The sequence below is a fragment of the Pleurodeles waltl genome, chromosome 2_1, assembly GCF_031143425.1.
Source record: "Pleurodeles waltl isolate 20211129_DDA chromosome 2_1, aPleWal1.hap1.20221129, whole genome shotgun sequence".
NCBI lineage: Eukaryota > Metazoa > Chordata > Amphibia > Caudata > Salamandridae > Pleurodeles > Pleurodeles waltl.
The window spans coordinates 639173940-639193886 of record NC_090438.1 but is presented as its reverse complement, the minus strand read 5'-3'; the positions used below and the strand labels follow the sequence as shown (position 1 = coordinate 639193886).

At 42.1% G+C, this 19947-nt stretch overlaps 1 protein-coding gene across 3 annotated transcripts in view; it reads left to right on the top strand.

Moving 5' to 3' along the window:
* C2_1H7orf57 (chromosome 2_1 C7orf57 homolog) overlaps nucleotides 1-19947 on the top strand; it is a 238286-nt gene that overhangs the window by 81638 nt on the left and 136701 nt on the right. For all 3 annotated transcript variants that reach the window (XM_069216108.1, XM_069216123.1, XM_069216116.1), the window contains exon 4: nucleotides 14178-14286. In XM_069216108.1, coding sequence (XP_069072209.1) covers nucleotides 14178-14286 — 109 coding nt within the window. The remainder of the gene's footprint in view (nucleotides 1-14177; nucleotides 14287-19947) is intronic.

Here is a 19947-nt window from a genome sequence, read left to right as displayed (position 1 = left end):
TGTAGGAGGGACTGCTACTCTGCTACTTGCTTTGCTGTATTGGCCTGCTGCCAAGATTCTCCAAGGGTTTGTTGGCTCGCCCCCTGTTCTCCTGCTGTCTTAGGGACATCATAGACTGTGTGCAGCTGGATTCTGCCATGTGTGAGTCCTACCCTTGCCTGAGGTGCCCTCCCCCCATCCAGTCCTGTGCCTCAGATGTGGGTTCTTCAGCTGATTTCTTAAAAAAACGACACATTGCTCCAACAGAGTGCGAAATTCCGCCACATCACCCTTCGCCGCCTAAGCAGAGGCTGCTCAATGACAGCAGATCCACAGCCTACCCGGCCTGGTGACACATCTCGGCTCAATGATGACACATTGCAATTACTTCAACGGAGCTTGACAACGATGCAGGACCCTCCTTTGCGTGACTTGACTGCAACGCAGTGAACTCTCAACGTCAACAAAACCTGCATCCAAGGTATTTCTTCAGTGGACACTCCATGGGTTCTGTAGCCGGCATGCCCCCCATCACGGTCAACCTGAACATTGGATTTACACCAGTCCCACACGACCTTACGTAACCTTTTGACCACTAGTGACTTCTAAGCACTGTTTCCATATTTAGATCTTGACGGTAATGGTCCCTCTGTCAACCTTTCATCTTCCGCTGCCATGACAGTCCACCAACCATATTTAGATGTTGGCGGTCCCATAGATGAAAGCCTGCATTCAAACCGCCGTCTCTGCCAAGAAATACCACCTGTTTCAACGTCAGGAGATGGAAAAGTGGCTGACGCGGAACCCCAGACATGGGGATGTGCCTCACAAAAAGTGGCGGTCTGACCCCCATGTCTGAGCTGGTGGATTAGGGTGGGGAGGGGGGGGGGGAGAGGAGTGAAAACTCACCCTTTTCCCCCATTCTACCCCCTTCTTTGACTGGACAACACAACCCTCCCATCACCAGACTCAAAGGTAGGGATGCCCCATTGCAGCGTACATTGGGTGGACACTGCACTAGAGATCAGGACTAGTGCAGGCATATACAAGTCACAGTCATGTGTCAAATTGTGTGACATGCATATGTGGGGTACATGATGATGTCACACATGGCTGGGGTCACACCAGCACAGCACACGTATCACACACACACACACATACACAACTGTCATTGTGGTGTCATCATTCATTCCAAAATGAATGCTGGCACCATATGATGGTACATTCACACTGGACAGTGGTATTCATGTGTGCGCAGTGCCAGGGGACCTATACGGGTAGGTTTGTGCTGTTGTGAATGTGTGTGTTATGTGTGTGGGGGTTGGCTGTTGGAGGTGGATGGAGCTGGAACTGGTGGTACGGTTGTGTCTGTATATGTCTCACTTGCATGTGAAACTGATGTTGTTGTGTGTGTTGTATTTCTGTGAGACCCATTCAGGTGAGTGTTATTGTTGTGTGGCAGATGTTGTCGTGATGTGTGTAATTGTGCTTGTGTGTGATTGTATTTATGTAGCTGAGTGTCTAGTTTTGTTGTTTGTGTGTGGGTGCAGTGTCAATGGTGTGTGTATGTTGTGTCATAGTAATATGTCAATGTGTATTTTTGGGATATACGGATTGTGTTGTGTTGGAATGGCAATGGATGATGGTGTGTTGTGTAGTGCAGGGGTACACATATTGCTAAGGGACAGTGTGTTTGTGTTTGTGTGTGTGTGTGTGTGTCTTACTTCCCTCTATTCAATAGCCCTTGCCATTGTACAAAGTCCATTGGGAACCGCATCTGTAATGAAAAAGACCAACAAATCCTTTATAACAGTTCGAGCGTCAGCCAACCTCTGTGGCCATACCCACAGGAATCTAGAACAAGAATCAGCAGCGACTAAGATGTATTTGTATGCACCATCAGGTTGTAAGGGACCACAATGGTCCAGATACACACATTGTAGTGGCCTATCGGACGCTAAGAGGGATGTCTGCGCTGGGCGCTTGATGTTTGAGCCCTTTATTTGGTGGCAAATGTCACGTCAAAGGACAGATTGCTTGGTCTGTTTGTATATTCCCGGCCACCAGAAGCGTTTCTGTAAGAGTGATATTGTGGCTGCGACACCAGCATGAGCCGATACAAAACCCTCATGCGCTGCTTTGATGAGATCTTATCTCTTCCCTTGTTTGAGGAAAACTTGATTTCCCATTCCAGGAATTGGCGCAAAGGCAACATTCTGTGCACTGATATGGTAGGAATAGTTTGTAGGGTAATGTAGGAAAGTGCCCTCTTTCTTGCATGGTTACCCCATTTTCTACCTGCTGTCAGTGTTTTTGACTGTGTTCACTGGGTTCCAGCTAACCAGGAGCCCAGTGATTATGCTCTCTCCTCTAAATTTGGTTGCCACTAAACTTTTCTACCCACAATTGGCATACTACTTGTTCCCCCATATAAGTGCCTAGGATATGGTACCTAGGTACCCAGGGCATTGGGGTTCCAGGGGATCCCTATGGGCTGCAGCAGTTATTCTGCCACTACTATGGAGCCCGTGGAAAGGGTTCTGCAGGCCTGCCCTTGCAGTCTGCATAAACCGGGTGCACGCACCCTGTTTCACTACAGGTCACTGCACGAGGTCACTGTAAGTCACCCCTATAGTATGCCCTCTCAGCCCAGATGGCAGGGTGCAAGTACCTGTGTGTGATGGCACCCGTGCACTAGCAGAGGTGCCCCCACGAACTCCAGCCCCATTTTACTGGACTTCGTGAGTGCAGGGACACCATTTTATATGTGTACTGGACATAGGTCACTACCTATGCCCAGCTACATAATGGTAACTCCGAGCCTGGGCATGTTTGGTATCAAACATGTCGGAATCATACCCCAATACTGTTGCAAGTATTGGAAGTATGATTCCATGCACGTTGGGGGCTCTTTAGAGGACTGCCAGCATTGCTACCACCAGTCTTATAGGGTTTTCCGGGCAGCCCTGCTGCTGCCACCCATCAGACAGGTTTCTGCACTCCTGCTGCTTGAACTGATCATGCCCAAGAAGGCAGAACAAAGGATTTCCTTTGGGACAGGGAGGTAACACCCTCTCCCTTTGGAAATAGGTGTGACTGTCTTGGGAGGGGTAGCCTCCCCAACCCACTGGTTTTGCTTTGAAGGGCACATTTGGTGCCTTCTGTGCATAAACCAGTTCACCGGTTCAGGGACCCCTAGTCCCTGCTCTGGTGCAAAACTGGACAATGGAAAGGGGAGTGGCCACTCCCCTGTCCATCACCATCCCAGGGGTGGTGGCCAGTACTCCTCCAGAGGGTCTCTTGGTTCTGCCATCTTGATTCCAAGGTTGGTAAGGAACTCTGGGAGCATCTGATTGGCCAGGCCAGGCACGTGACATCGGAGGCACCCTCTGATAGGTTGTTACCTTAGGTGACCAAGCCCCCTCTTTGGGCTATATAGGGCCTTCCTCTGGGATGGGCCCTCAGATTCAGCTTGCAGGATTCCAGCCGGACTCCTCTGCTTCAACTTCTGGCATCCGGAACTGCGACTGAACCCTCCAGGAACCTACAAACTGCAGATCCATGAGGAAGACTATTCTGCAACATTGTATCCAGAATTCCTGCCAGCTTTGCAACAGTTCCCTGGCTGTGCATCCTCACAAGACTGCAACTCTTCAGCCTGCAGAAGAAGAAGGGGGAATCTTCTTTGATGTGAAGGCATCTCCCACCTGTAACCACAGTTACCTTGCTGCAACGTCGACCGGCTCCGTGAATCTCCCCTCATCCTGGGTGGCGAGGGTCCTGCAGCACGGGTGGTGGTGCGGAGAGTCTCCCTTGGTCCTTTGTACCAGCTGTTGCACTGGTAATTCCTTTCCACTCCATGCAAGACAGCACCCCGTGCACCGCGTCCTTCGAAGCTGCCAGGGCTTGTTTGCTTCACCTCCAGGGAACTTCAGGCAACGTGTAGCTTCAGCACTCCCTCTTGCAACTCCTGGTCCTCCAGGGACATGGAAGCAACTTCTCCTCCTGGGTAGAGTCCTCCTGGACCTTGCTGGTCAACAGCAGCACCTCTTTTCCTCCAACCGCGAATTTGCCTTTGCCAATGCTTGTTGGGGGAAAATCTTCACCGACACCCATCTGCAATTTTTGCACACATCAAGAACTCTTCTCCAGCTTCTGTGCTACAGTTCTGACCCGTCTTCTTTCTTCGTCAACCAACTCCAAAAGGTACCTCTGGGTGGGTAGGATCTCCTACTCCCCCTGCACTCCACAGACACTTCTGGACTTGGTCCCCTCTTTCCGCAGGTCTCCATCTTCGGTAATCCACTGCTCGTTCCTTGCAGGCTGTTCTGGGTGTCTTCTTTTTCTTCTTTTAATCCTTTGGGGTGGTTTGGGGGAAATCCAGTGTTTTACTCCTGCATTCCTGTTTGCTGGGGGGTACTGCATTACTTATCTGTGTGGTTCCCTAGTACTCCCAGCTCCCCTCTACATGATTTACTTAGATAAGTGGGGGCCCTGTGTTCGCATTCCACTTTCTTAGTATATGGTTTGGGCTCCCCCTTCGGCTACTATTGTTTATTGCTATTTTACAGTTTTCCAATCTTTTTTTATGCCTCTTACTGTTTTAGTGTGTGCGTGTATATATATATATATATATATATATATAGAGTGTATTTACCTATCTCCTTTTTGAGGGTTGCCTCCCTAGTATGTTCTGATCCTGTGTTCCAAAAATAAAGTACCTTTTATTTTTGTACAACCAAGTGTTTTCTTTCTTGTGTGTAAGTACTAAGTGTGACTACAGCGGTATTGCATGAGCTTTGCCTGTCTCCTAGTGTTTTGCTTTCACTAATGACCGAGCTGACAAAAATCTCTGGAATGCATTTCTTAGTTTAAAGAAGACATTTATTATTACTCCACCACGAGGTTCCTAAAAAAAGTGAAGGAGATTAGTAGGTCGAAAGCACACGTTTAAAATAGTCACAGCAATAAAAGGAAAATATATCAATATGATTTTCAACTGCAATGTACACAGCAAATATATGTGATTATATTATAGCATAATTGCGAAGCAAAGGATAAAGTACAAATTCATCACGGTAGGGCCTGCCAAGCTCTTCATCTTTTTCATGCCAGCAAGCAGACAACCCCTGTTCAACTGTGAGAAAGAGCTATCCACCCTCACAGGACAAGTGTCTGTGTCAGGCATTTGACGTCCAATCCTGACCGAGGTCTCAGAAATTCCCTCGCTACTGAGCAGAGCCACCTCTTTTATATCTTAAACAATCATGGAAAAAGCCTTCTGAAAGGCCCTCCCCTCTCAGATTAAAATATTAAAAAATGCTGGCTACTGTAAGTCAGAGTTGGAAGAAAAACGTTGAAAATTGGCCAACCTTTCAAGGCTCCCCTTCCTAGGCAAACCTGTTCCCTGCACTGGAGAAAAACAACAAATATGTGCTCTCTTATCAAGAACTGTTTGGTGAGAGAAAATACGAGAAACACAAGCTTAGTTTACCATGTGGAAAAACACAGCTCATCTGCAATGTCTCGACTGCAATGTCTAATGCCACGATAAAGCCAATAGGCAGCTAAACTGAATACAAAATGTAATCTGCAACGGGTGAACACTGAACAACTAAAATGCACAGTGGTGAAACACAAAGTCAGTGGTCAAACCTACCTATTTTCACTACACCTAGATACGCCTTGGCTGCTCATCCACAGCTACATGTAGAGAGCCTGGCTTCTAGACACTGCCTACACTTCACTGAGAGGGGATACCTGGAGCTGGTATAAGGTACCATAGGTACCCACCACACACCAGGCCTGCTTCCTAAAGGTATTCTTTAGGGAAAGGCTTGCCTTCAGCCAAAGCTTGCACAGCAGCCTGAATTTCATTATCCAATCTCGTATGAGAACGCGCCACTGCAGGAACAGAAGCTGTGGCAACTGCGGATTTGGCCGCTTCATCAGCCAGAATGTTTCCAATACCGTGTACTCCTACACATTGGTGGCCTAGTGTATGGACTACATGAGCATTAGGTAGCTTATCCGTAAGATCAGCCACCCTCCCAAACAGAGATCTGTGTTTGATGGTGTGTTTCCCTTTGAGTCTCTGGACCCATTCTACCACCAATTATTAAGATAATCATTGTAGGACTGGGCACAATAATACGAATCACACACAATCAATGGGAGGTGTCCTGGATCCGTATGTTTCAGTGCCAAGATGAGAGCTTTAAGTTCAGCCAGCTGTGCTGCGCAGTCCCCTAGGGTCTGCGTGTAGGTATTTTGAGGGTGGAATATACCATCCTTCATCACTCCACTCAGGGCTGCGCAAGCGGCTGAGTAGTGATGTTTTGTATCTACAACTGGTTGTGCTGAACTATCAGTGTAAATGACAGTTTGGTATCTGTCAAGTGGCAAGATGTTATGAGGTGCGGGGTACTCCTGTTCGTACTGGGGAGATTTTTGTGTTTGAACTTTTGGGTCAAAGATATAATCAACATCAGGGGCAGTCAGGGAGTTTGCCCATTGAATCCAACGTGGATTTAATGCTTTGGTGACAGCCTCTGAGGCCGGCAAAGGATAACGACAATAATGTGTTTCCCTTGGGCAAGTGGCCTCGCATTAATGACAGCCATCGGTATAGCAGTCAGAATCTTTTCTGTGGGTGCAAAGCGTTGTTTTGTAAATGTGATTTATATTCTATGGGCACCGTGTCGCCCTCATTAAAGGTGACATAGGTGAGCCCAATGGCACTAGCAATTATTATGATATCCCAGTTTGTTTTATTGTCACGTGTGTGGGTAACTGTTTTGCTTCTAGCATACCTTGCTGCAAGGATGCACGTGTGTTCAACTGTCCAGTGTCTGCTTGAGAAATCTGGGCGAATTAAATCATAAAATGGTTTGCTGCATTACGCATAATCTGGAATGTAAGTTTTGCCAAAGTTAAAGTAACCAAGTAAAGAATACAGTTTCTTGTTTGTGTTCAGTGTATGAAGTTGAACAAATTTTTCTAAAAAGTGCGGGGCCCGGCTCTTGCCCTCATTTGATAGTTCGTACCCCAGGAACAATACACTGAAAAAGGCTATTTTAGTTTTCTTGAAATCGAATTTGTAGCCAAGGGCTGCAAACCCTAAGATGATCCGATTGCATAAAGAAACGTTGGAAATATCCAAGGTTATTTTGCATTTTATATGCACTGTGTTGTTAATTGGTGCAGTGCTGTGTATTTTGTATTGCAATTGTGTGTGTATAGTTGCTTAAGTGTCTGTAATCTAAAACTATTCTATATGAATGGTCTAGTGTTGCAACAGGGAAACTAGTTATTCATTGTAGAGACACAGGGCTCTACTACTTCCTGGTACTCAAGCTGAGTGAGGATCTCGCTCACTGGTGCTTTAGCCTCGTGTTTAACAGGGTACTGGGGCTGAGGTGTAGACTTTATAGGTATTACATAATAGGGGGAATCCTCATCTCATCCTTTGTGGTTGCGGTGTAGCACAGATGCCTACCCCAAAGCCCAGTCAACAGTGTAGACTTCTTCTACCACTTCTGGAACAAGATCTGAGATAGAAGGCAAAATTACATCTTCCCCATGTGGGAGCTTGCGCAGTTGTTCGGGTAGCCAGTCTCTTTTTGCCAATAGGATATCACAAATTAAGTTCTTCCCCAAAAATTACACTAATGGTGCGCTTTATGTCTCTCTCAATTTGGATATTTAAATCATAAACCTTATTGGGTGGGAAAACGTGCTTGTCCGCAGTCTCGACTGCAAGAAAGTTGTTAGTTGCTGTCGCATCCAGATGATCTTCCGGACTCTGGCTACACATTGTGACTTCTTCCGCGCTGTACAGCAGGGTAGCTGCCCACGTCCTGTTCTTGAGCAATGTTCTCTAGTTTGCTGCCATGTTTTATAGAAATTGCTGCCACCTTTTTCTTTTTAATTGTGGCTTTTGTTGTGAGGATTTGTCTTCTTTCTTGTCTGAAGATCGCTGTAACTCTTTCTTCTGTTTCACGTAGTCAGGACGTTGTTCTGACTGGCCCACTCTCTCACTCCGTCTTTCCGGTGTGTCCTGAAAGGAACAGAGTGACGTGAATCAATATGTCTGTGAGGAGCCTTCAGAGTTTCTCTATTTCTGAGATTATATCTCCTTTCGGAGCTCTCCGGACGTGGAGGGTCTGTCTGCTCTCTGACTTTGCCTGTCTTTATTTTATTTTTGTTTATCCCAGGGTTTTTTAGAATCCTCCAGTTCTTGTTTAGTACCGTCCTTAGGGTTGCTACTCTGAATTTCAAGCTTCTTCAGCTTGACTCCAAAACTATCCCGTTCGATAATAGCACAGGTTTGGGAAACAATTTTCAATAGTTAACGTTCTTGTTCCAACTGTGGAATCTCCCGGAGCCGCTGGCGTGTAGCCAGCACTATGCGTCCCCTTTAATGGTACTTAGTATTATTGAGGAGACTGTGTCAAAGTTACACATCAGTTTGATCCCCAAATCTAGGGCTGGAGCAGCTCTGCGCTAATTTTGAATTTGTTTTAACACTTCCGGTAACTTAGCAAGTGGCGGGGTATTATATATGGTAGTATAAATATCAGCGAAGACTGTACCCCATGTGGTGCATTCGTCCACTGAGGGAAACATTCCGAATGGCAGGCACATTGCGAGAATTCTATTTATCTTGGGCTCCCGTATGGGGAAACGCAGCTTCCAGCTGATTAGTTTTTTGTACAGTCCGGAACAGCATCTTCTCACGTTTCGTGGGTACCTTGCCCAGGATTTAATGTACTTTTTGCGGGTTAATCTCAGTAATGGCCAATTGGTGAACAGCTGTTAAAGCCTGTGCTGTATTCAAGGTCAGCATAGCGTATTGTACTAATCGCCTGTATAGTGGTACTAGCTCATTATAAAGTATGTCATCAGCTATTTACATTGCCTGTATGCTAGGGTGTGGTGTGTATGTGACAAACTTAGGCCACATTGGTCCGACATTACATAAGAGACCTAATCTCACAGGTTGTATTACATGTGGTAGGGAGCCATTATACCAATTTTGATGTCTTGATAGGAAAGCAGTATTTGTAAATACTGGTAAGCTTGGTAGGTACCGCTGCAGTACGTTCGCTGTTATATGTGTGTGAAAAGTATGTGTTGTCATCTTCCTCAGGAAAGGTGACCCATGCATAGAAGGCTTCTGTTTGGTGAGCTTCATGAGCTTCTACTATAACTGTGATGCCCGCCCTCATTTGTTAAGCCATGGGCTTCTAAGTGTTGTTTTAGTGCGTGTCTGACATTTCCTGAAATGGAACACCAAATAGGGAGAAAGTCATTTTAAGAGTTCGAGCTTGAACAATCTACAGCCTAGTTAGGTGCTCCCTATTCAGCTGAGGAGGATTATCCCTAAGACCACAGACTTCTCCGTATAATGGTGCTTAGGGTACCTGCTGTGTGTGAGACAGAGATAGTCAGGATATTCATAAATTAGTGCAAAAACACCATCGTTGGTGACGCCATGCCGTAGCTGGACTGCACTTTTGTTTGTAGGTGACTAAGCCACTCCAACAACAAGTCGCAACTGTTGGCTCAACCCTCCCTGCTCACAAGCAGTACCTCACAAAAACTCAGAAAGCAAGGGTGATTTCTGGCAGCCTTACTCTAGATTGCGACAACTCTGGGGAGTTGTGATAGAACGGAAGCTATGCTTTTCTCACGTTAGCAACAAGTCTCAGCCACACACAGGCAATGAAGGAGATGCAGGAGAGTTTTCAATAGATTCATGAGCTGCAATGATTAGGATAACAAACAGTAAAAGAAGCATAATTGTGAAGATGAGAGTTGTGAATACAATACAAAAAAAACCCACCATCTTACAATAAACATGATATGTAAAATTCCTAGCAAAAGGAACTTAGGCCCTCAGTATGAACACAGCGGTGTTAACCGCTGTGTTCATGCTGGCGATCATTTAACTGACCGCCAGCCCCCCTGGGATCCTGCCGGCCCTATAATGTACATTCTGCTGGTCCGGCAAGCAGAAACATTGATTCCGCCTGCCGGCCCAGCAGAATGCATGGTCGGGATATTGCCGGTGGCTCCACATGAAGCCGCCGTCAATGCCTCTGTGCGGCGGGTGCAGCTGCACCCGTCGCGCAGATCACTGCCTGTAAATCGGGCAGTGACCTGCGTGATGAGGCACTGCACAGGGGCCCCTGCACTGCCCATGCTTAGTGCATGGGCAGTGCAGGGGCCCCCAGGGGGGCCCGGACATCCTTCCGCTAGCATTTCCCTGGCGGGGGAACCCACCAGGGAAAGGCTGGTGCCAGTTGGTATCATTATCCGAGGGGCATCAGTGCTGCCCTGTCGGATAATGATTCCCTCCACCGTCAGGCCCTCCATGTGTTCTTTATATGGCGTTCAGCCCGCCATGCCAGTGTCGCTCTTTTCACCCGCTGCCGGCATGGCGGGCTGAACCGCCGGGGATCATAATGACCCCCTTAATCTCTAACCTAATGAGAGCTAGGTATGGTAAACCTAATCTGCCAGTATCATGTCCATGAGAAGCACCCCCAACCCTTGTTGCCATGGAATGAGGTCTCTAGGTCAGACTGTGTGGTTACACAAGGCTGAGTTCTGCTGCAAGGTGACATGTAGTGTAAATGGCATCTGGAAGAAATCCCTCTAATGACCTTGTCTATGTGAGATGTATGTATACAGATCATGTAGAACCCCTGACTCAGATATGTTCCCAAACAACTGATAAGGATGCAGACTTGTTGCAGCAATTATATAAATCTTCCTCAACAAGCGTACATTATGTTTTTGTCACACGTCAGGGAGAAAGGAACATAATGTTAATACCTACGTACATCACTGATCATGAAGCTGATAATGACCCCTTCACAGATTGGCACTGATAATGCAGACAAAAACATTTCTATAACCAAACAGCAGCCATTTTAAAAGAAATAATAAAAATAAATGGACTAAAAAGAGCAAGCTAAGTAGGTTAAATGTTACTAGGTGATGGGAGCCCAGGCCTGCAAGCCAAAGTCTTAGCTAAACACCTGAGTCCCAGTAAGGGCTAAAATGGATTCACCACAAACCTCTAGTTTTCTAAACTGGTGTGGAGTCACTTTGTGGTGTTTTCACTGTGTTATTGTAATTTAAGTGTTGCACAAATACTTTAAACATTGCCTCTTAAGTAAAGCCTGACTGCTCTGTGCCAAGCTACCAGAGGGTGAACTCAGGTTGATTTAGGGCGTGTATTTGACTTGGACAGGGGACATGCCTCTGCCAGCTGGAGACCCAATTTCTAACAGATATGACTTGTAATAATTCACAGTTGATTCTGTAAAATTAACTATTATTATTATTATTATTACTACTGAATGGAGCCTGACAAATGATGTAGGATACGTAAAACACTGCACTGCAACAGTCCTAACACTGGGTATCCTGGGCCAGTAAGGGTAGGAGAGATGAAATGCCCACACCTGTATGAGTCTATAAGGTGCTGAACTTTAACATTCAAGAACAAAGGGTGTGTAGTGCTACAGAGCTACCATAGCATTTGAATAGTGGAAAGACTGTAAGATATTGGTTAAAAAAGCCAGCCTGTCAGGGATAGCCAAGTAGTAAACGTCACATAACCCATAGAGACATAAGTAGAGAAGAGGACAGTAGCTAGTACATTAGTAAAGCAATGCAACAATTTGGGTCTCTTAAGCATCTTAATAATGTCAGCCTTCCTCAAGGTACCAAAAGGAAAGGAAAGACATATTTATTTTTATGTTAAGGCATATCACATTTGATAATTACTGTTGATATTTTCCTCATTAGTAGTATATGTGTTTTTCCCCATGGATTCAATGTCATGTCCATTTTATCACATTCAGAATAGCCACAGTCAGAGAAAATATCTTTGATTTGGACCAATTTATCCTGAAAATGATCCCAAATCAAATCACTGTGATAGGCCAAGTGTTTTATAAATTGTTTTTGGATCATCTAGCTAAAGCAGGACATTACCTACGTTAAGGAACACTACAGAGCATACCTCACTTGATGATATTCCACTTTTTTACAGCTCTGCAAAGTAATTAGGCAAATAACTTTGTGACTAATGCAAAAAGCAGTGATGATATTGTGCATTTGTCATGACTATCACTCTTCAAATCATATTTGATGGAAATTATACTAAATACTGACTATAGGTTTGTTGTTGGCATATAAACATTTGCTAGAACTGTTCATAAATGTTCAAACTGCTCCAGATTTAATCAATCATATAATATATATATATGTATATATATATATATATATATATATATATAGTATGATATAGAATCAAATGCTTTCTCAGCATCCAAAATGACCACTATTGTTTTAGTTTTTCTGTCACCCACATCTAATACGTTACTTAATCATCTCAGGCTGAAACTAGATGATTCACTTGCCCAAGTGACTGCATATGATGGGTGTGTCTGTCTTTGTACCTCTCTGATGACTTTGCTTTCTAAATTTGTTTGTGGGTTGAAGTCTATAAGAACCACACAAATATGGATACTTACTGGGTTTTAGTAAAAATATGATTTTAGCTTTTCAAAATGATTTTGGCACTTCATACAGCTCTGATGCCTCCACATATATTTTGAATAATTTGGGAGCTAAGATGGCTGAAACCGTTTATAGAATTGAAGATAAAATTAATTTGGGATTTTTACCTTGCTTGTGTTTATATCTTCAAAGTCATCTGTTATTTTATTGACTCTAATAGGCTCATTGTGGGCAGTCATGTGTAGATGTCTGGCTTTGGGGATACTATAAAGTCAGAAGAGGGTAGTACACAATCTTCATGCATGAGACTCATCAGTGAATACACACCAAGATAGTATCGACCAGCACACAAGATCAGCATCCCATCTGCAACCAGAACACCATTAGACTGCAGACTGTAAAAAAGAAAATACAAGGCAGCAGGCATTTTCCCTGTATGCACTCCAACATCTGGACTAACATCCCCCTGTCATTAAAATCATCCCATTGCTGCTCCATTTTAGGAAAGAGTTGAAGTTGCACTTCTCTTTAAAGAACACTACAACACAATACAATAATAGTCCACAAACCAGCTGCCTCGCCAATCGTTAATTGACTATATGCTTGTCTTTCATTGTGTACAGCACTCCACTGCCTTTTGTCCAGGTACACAACATAGAAATAGCACATATATACAAATACAGTTACATTCATGCATACAAAACACTACTGGATTACGTACCCATTATTATTTTCTCGTGTTATTGCAATTTCCTCTTGGTTCAGTAGTTTGTCTGTTGAATTATGTGTAGACTCATTTATAATCAAACCAATATTCCTCCAAGTTGCACCCTATTTATATATTTTCTCAAAACATAAAATTTCTCACATGATTTAGTGCATAATTTACTGTTCCTTCTGTAGTGTCACCCAGCTCTTTCGATTTATATTCAGAATTTAATAAATGTAATCCGATTGTAGAATTATCCCAGTGTAGAATTTAGATCACTCCCAAACATACCCCACTATCAACTATCACCCTCATTATATTATGCAAATGATTACATTTCATCACACAGTTTTGCTGAAAAGTCACTATATGTAAGGACTTTTGTGCTGAAGTTGCATAAGGGTGAACAGCTTCAAGAAGGAAATGAACATTGAGCGTAAACTGAGAGGTGTGAAGTGGGTATGCTTAATGGTAGGTCGGAGGGTAGATTTGAAAATAGTTCATGCTTTACAACCTTATTTACTATGATTATTAACCCTTCAAATACCAACAACTATCCCAGAAACAGTTGTGCAATTATCAAAAACTGTAGTACAAGTATGTTATTGTAATCTGTTCTGGTCCTGCTGACTAATTAGGGATTCTTCTTACTCTGAGTAGGCGAGCAATTATCGTCTTTCCCCAGATAATACCATACCATGCATGCTCATTATGGAGGTGTGTGTATATATATATATATATATCATTGAAACACACTAGATGATCTCTAGAGAGGGAGAGGTTTTGTTTGTATCTCAAGTCAAAGACATTTTATGGTGATGGATAGTTAATAAAATCATTAAAATGCTTGTCAGGAAGGGATTTTATTGTGATGTTGATGGTGGGGTAAATATTGTGTAAAATAATGTTGTGCTACTTTTGAAATTGTTTCTGCCTTCATGTCTTTAAGATTTGTTGAAACAAGCAACACCAGCACCAAGGAAAACATTGCCTGTAGCATATTCTGTACCTGACTGGTATACTCATGAGGCAATGACTCCACCAGCAAAACAAGCAGAGTAAGTTTTTGTTGATATAAAAAATAATTGTTACTTTCAAATACTTGTTATTGCTGCATTTGATTCGTTGACAAAGATGCATTGCAACATTACATTCAAGCTAACAAGCATATCGAAATGTTAGTTTGGCTTTGAAGAGGCGTTAGTTCCAATGTCTGTAGTGTCAAAAATACTAAGTGGGGATGCTGGGAGAGAGGCTGAAAGCCAACTCTTGAAGCCAGGCTTGAAGATCAAATACATACAGTAAAGTATGTAAACATCTCTGGGAAAGTTCCCTTCGTCTTTGGTTTCTTTAAAATTAGTGCCAACTTTAACTGCTCACAGATGTCTGCAGCCTCCGTGGGGGCATGCTTACTTTAAATGGCTCAACACCTACATGTTGGTTGCACGCAAATCTGAGGGCTATTCCTGTTATACTGGAATGGATAGGTAAGTAGATAAGTGGACTATTTTGGCTTTGCTACAACAACTTAAAACCTGGGCTCTTCCATGTCATGTGGTCATTGCCGGTTGTTGTTTATTTAAACTTTACAAACCTTACATTTTGGAAGTCTTGTTATTGTAAAGAGTATGTTCATAAGGTAAGTCAGAGGATTACACATCTTAACACTGAGAAAATATGCCCTGTTAAGAGTCTATGGATTTACATATTAAGACCTATCTGACCTTCATCTAGAATTTACTAGGTCCTAAGAGTAGATACATCAAACCTCGTGTGCTGTAAGTCATGGATACCTGAAGACAAAATTAAATTATAATTTTTCTTCTGAATGTAACTCAAAACTAAGAAAAACTACTTCAGCAAAGCAGGGTTGTGTGATTCCATTTACATTCTTTTTTATGAAGTTAACAGTATAGAGAAAATGGAGACCGATAAAGAACACCTTTATTGGGAGGACATTCACCAATGCTACTTTAAACAACAGCTCCAAAACTGCATTGTTATTCACTTTTGTAGTGCTCACTCATGACCAGTAGTCAGTACACAGTGCTAGAGATGCAAAATCAGTCTATACAACCAATCCCTCAACGGCAAGTGAGTAATTCAAGAATGTTAGGAATTTAACGTTGACTCAAGACTAGTATAATTGAAGGATGAGTCCCTGCCTCTCATTTTGTGGCTTTGGTCAGAAAGGAAATAAAAGCAAATCAGTTACCATCCCATCTCGGTCGTCGGTAACTGAGAAGTGGTTTGTGACCACAATTTTGTTTTTAAACCATTGATACATTCCTCTCAGATCCGGAAATAGGAGGGTGATGCCCCTCCCATGCCCCCTTACTTGCAATTCGGAAAGGAAGGCAAAAGGCCTTTTATGAGTTGGAAAATATTTCAGACTCTTGAAAAGCACTTTTGCGACCACAACCCTGTGATTTTGCAAACTGTAGATTTTGTGAATGCAAAGAGCTTTGCACATTTGGCCTCTTCTCTTCAAGGAAGGTGAGAGCGTTTTTGCATAGTTGTTCTGAGGTCATTGTGATGTTTTTTAAAGATTGCTGGATCTGTTGATTCTCTGAAGGTTGTAAAAAGCTCCTTTATTAAGTTTGGGACGTGGTTAAATGAGGATGCATAACATTTTTGGGGCTTTTAATGACCTTGTGGTAAGCCCTTATGTTGGATGTGCAGTGTTTGCCGTCTGTGGCTAAATTTTATTTCCTCCACCGTTGTGCCAGTTTATCCTTATGTTTTTTAGGGTCACCAAGGGCCCAAGAACTTATTCAATGCCTGTCAGTTCATTTATGTTGTTTGCATTGTAGTGGAGCCACAGAGTTGATGTGTGATTCAGTGAGGCTTTCTGGATCCAAAGGCACTAGTGGATGAGTCTGACAACTGGTAATGGCTTTCTAGAACCTGGTTGAGGTCACCATTCTTGTACAAAACATAGAGCACAGCATGGCTTATGTTTGATGGACTTATTTGCCTGGAAGTTATTACAGTTAGGTAACAAATTTAAGGTAACCAGCGAGTGATCAGACCATGACATGGGTGTGATGACTAAGCCAGAGGTGGTGAGGCTGCAGGTGAAAACCAAGCTGCTCTGTGACTTGGAGTTGCTGTCAGTTGAGTGAATCCAATTGGTTCTGGATTGTTGATGTTGGAAGCCTATTTGTTGTTGATGTTGGAAGCCTATTTGTTATTTAGGATATCTACCGAAGCTTAAAATCGCCCTTATGTAAAATTTTCATTGACAGCAGTTGGGTGAAAAGACCAAGCCAGTATCCTCCTGAATGTGGGGTTAGGGCCAGATTTGCAATAGGACAGTGCAATAATGATATAATTGGCATGTTATCTATAGCATGATTCGAGGACAGGTAAACTGAGACACATTGCTGAGAACAAAGAAGGCAATTGTGATACAGCATAGCCTTTCCTGCACCACTGAGTGTTACAACTTGCAGTCAAAGCTGTTGACTTTGAGAGATTCGTCTTTGAGCACTGCTTCATTAAGCTGTCAGTGTGAAGAACAAGATTATACTTCGCAATAAAAGATTTTTTTCCTGAAGGAGAAACTCCACTTTTATCACCAGTGAGATAGGCCCATGTTTAGAGAAAGAGTGCCCGAAGACGTCACTTGCAAGAGACATACAGAGCCGGGGAATGAAATTCAAAAATGGATGTGAACTGACCCAAGGGAGTCCTCACCTAAGATAAGGGCATTTTTTTTACTCTTCCTGATACAAATAACCTGAAACACGGGATGATCTGTGTAATGCAATACCTAAGACTAGGAATATACCAGTTAGCTATCCATTTACAAGGATGTTCAATATACCTGCAACGTATAGGAGTGATATTCAAAGAAGAGATTGTATGCCGATTAAAGATACAAATGCGGAACCTATATTGGACATGTTCTCATATTTACTGTCGGCGGCATCTGCGTCATGAACCTGTCCTGTAGAGGACACATTAGCTTTGCATGACTTATTAGCCTACATGGTAGCAAAATTGTATATTTCCTTGTTAACATCAAAGACTAGATCTGCAATAATTTCTGAGACGCTACACCATGGGACTTTGTTGAAACCACTCAGAATTACCTATGCATTAACTAAATAATGAAAGCCTTAAAAAATTAATGTTTTCCTTGGAAATGACTCCCCAGCTATATTCAGAACACATCAAGAAGGTACACCAAAGAAGAGTGACTTACTTGGCCTTAAGATACAACTCATAGGTCACAACAGTGAAAATTGCAAGTGAATTCGCCCTCCCTTTTAAGCATGGGATTCTTTGCCAAGCATAGCATTTACTCAGAGATAGAAGATAGGTTTTTCAAGAAACCCACAACCAGTGTTTTTTAGTATGTTATCAAGTTGTAAGCACAGCTTCTGTTGTTTCAAGCCTGGCAGCCCCTGGCTACTTTCATGAAGTATCCATGCACTGCTCATCTTGATTGAGACATACAGGCTTGATAATTGGTGTTCAACAAAAGGCAATGAACCTAACTTTTCCTGGAAATTGAATTTTGCTTCATTGCTTGAAATTTGAGGTATGTAAATCAAAGAGTGTAGCTTTAGAAGAATGAAAAGCTGTAAGCAAGCTTCACTATAAATTGACAGACAAAACTACAATTTCCAGAGAATACAGACCCCTTTTAGCAACAAAAGGAGCTTCGGCAAAAATAAAGCACAGAGTACTAATGTGAAAAGCAGCTCAAGGGATAAAGGTTTCACCCATTGTTGTCATCAGGGAAAACTAAACATTAAATCTCTCCCTCTTCATTGCTAGCCACTCAGGTAAGAGATAAATATAAAACTAGCTCATAAAGTGGTAATATATCAAACTGGATAAGTAGTTACTGAGAATTGTGCAAAAGGCCCTAACATAAGCATTCCACCAGAAAAGCCCAAGCAGCTCCTTCAGGACCGACTAATACAAGAAGTGTAAAATCTGTAGAAGAAGCAAATGGGGAAAGCCTTGTCTTTGAGCTTTAAAAGTTAACGGATATATTACAGACCAATCCTAGATGTTAAAACAATCAGCAACTGAGTGAAGAAAGTGAAATTCATAACGTAAGCTTTGCATCAGCTACTCTTGCAGCTTCATGTGCATTTGATGCATGTGTGCAAAGTTATACTGCGCAAAGTTACACTGACAGATCATTCCTAAATTGTTTTTTGACACTGGCATAAAATCTATTTTCCACTGCACACAAACAACAAATCTTTGATTTTGCAAGTTGACAAATCAGTTGATTACATGAAGGAAAGTAGTCAATAAAATAGCCCAAAGTTGGGAGTTTTTGTTTCCCAGTAGGTCTGTAATCTTCAATTTCTCAACTGACTAGATCTATGTAAATTGCATAATATTTCCAGGACTTGTTCTTCAGCTAGCATGAACGATTGCATCAGTTGTCGCTTTTAATAATTTTACTTTTAACGAGCACCTTTTGTGCCAACTTTTGTGCACCTTAGGATTATGTAGGTTGTAGATGCATTTGGATGCCTGGTTGGGAAATTGGATGCGTGTATTGTTGCTTTAGCCTCTACAGCATATTGCTAGGGCTGAAAGTTTGATGAGTAGACATAAAATAATTGGATTGACTAGCTTATTTTAGATGAGCTAAATCTATCTGTACTGTGTATATCTTTGCATTCCAAAAGATGGGACTTTGTCCTTCTTTATCAGTTGTAATTTCACATGGGATCCCCATTTTTTCTTTTTGTCCTCCTTTATCTTTCTAAATTCTGATATGATAAGGTCACTTAGAGGGATGGCACAATTGGCGAGGCCTCCTACAAGGTGGCCACATAGAGTTGCTACAAACATTGGTGGAATGACACAATACTGAGAAAAACAATATCCACTTACACAAGTGTAGCCAAAAATATAAACATAAACCTTATTCTATACTTAAACTGTAAAAACACAAATATTGATGACAAAAATATTCCGGAAAAATATCCAAAATATAACAATATTGTAAACAAACATAAATTACAAATATCACCTGCACATTCAAACTAAGGAAACATAACAAAAATCATGCAAAACAAAATATCAAACAGTGAATAATTGAACTAATTATAAAAAAACCAACGATATTACATTACATTTATATACACACATGAAAATAGGTTAGACTAAAATGAATGTACATTCAATTTACTAAAACACTGCTGAGGGTTTATCATAAATGGCGCAAAAAAGTTCGAGCTGTTCTCCAATTAACCAATCAAATTAAACTTAAAAAGCAGTAAACAAATAAAATGCTTTTCCATTTCAAAAGCAGTATAAAAATGCCACATGCTCAAAAAATGCTTCATGATAAAGAATTATGGCAGTACAGCATAGCTCTTTAAGTATTGTAACCGAATCACCACACTAAAATGAAAATTTACATTAAAAATATTACATTAAAAGTTGAACCAACACAATTATTACATTTTTTCTTCTCAGAAGACTGTTACAAAAGGCAAGTGTGCTAAGAGCAAAACAAAACAGACCGAAAACGCAAACAAACACATCTTCTAAAATGAAGTAATGATAACATTCACAATACAAGTCAAAATGTGCAGCTGCAATGTAAACATGTTTTTTTTTTTTTTAAATCACAAAAACAAAATATCTATTTTCTGTCCTCTACAACCCATATATAAGACGTAGAAAACTAAATTAATTCCCCAAAAAAAGGAAATGGAAATTAGAGGATAAACTTA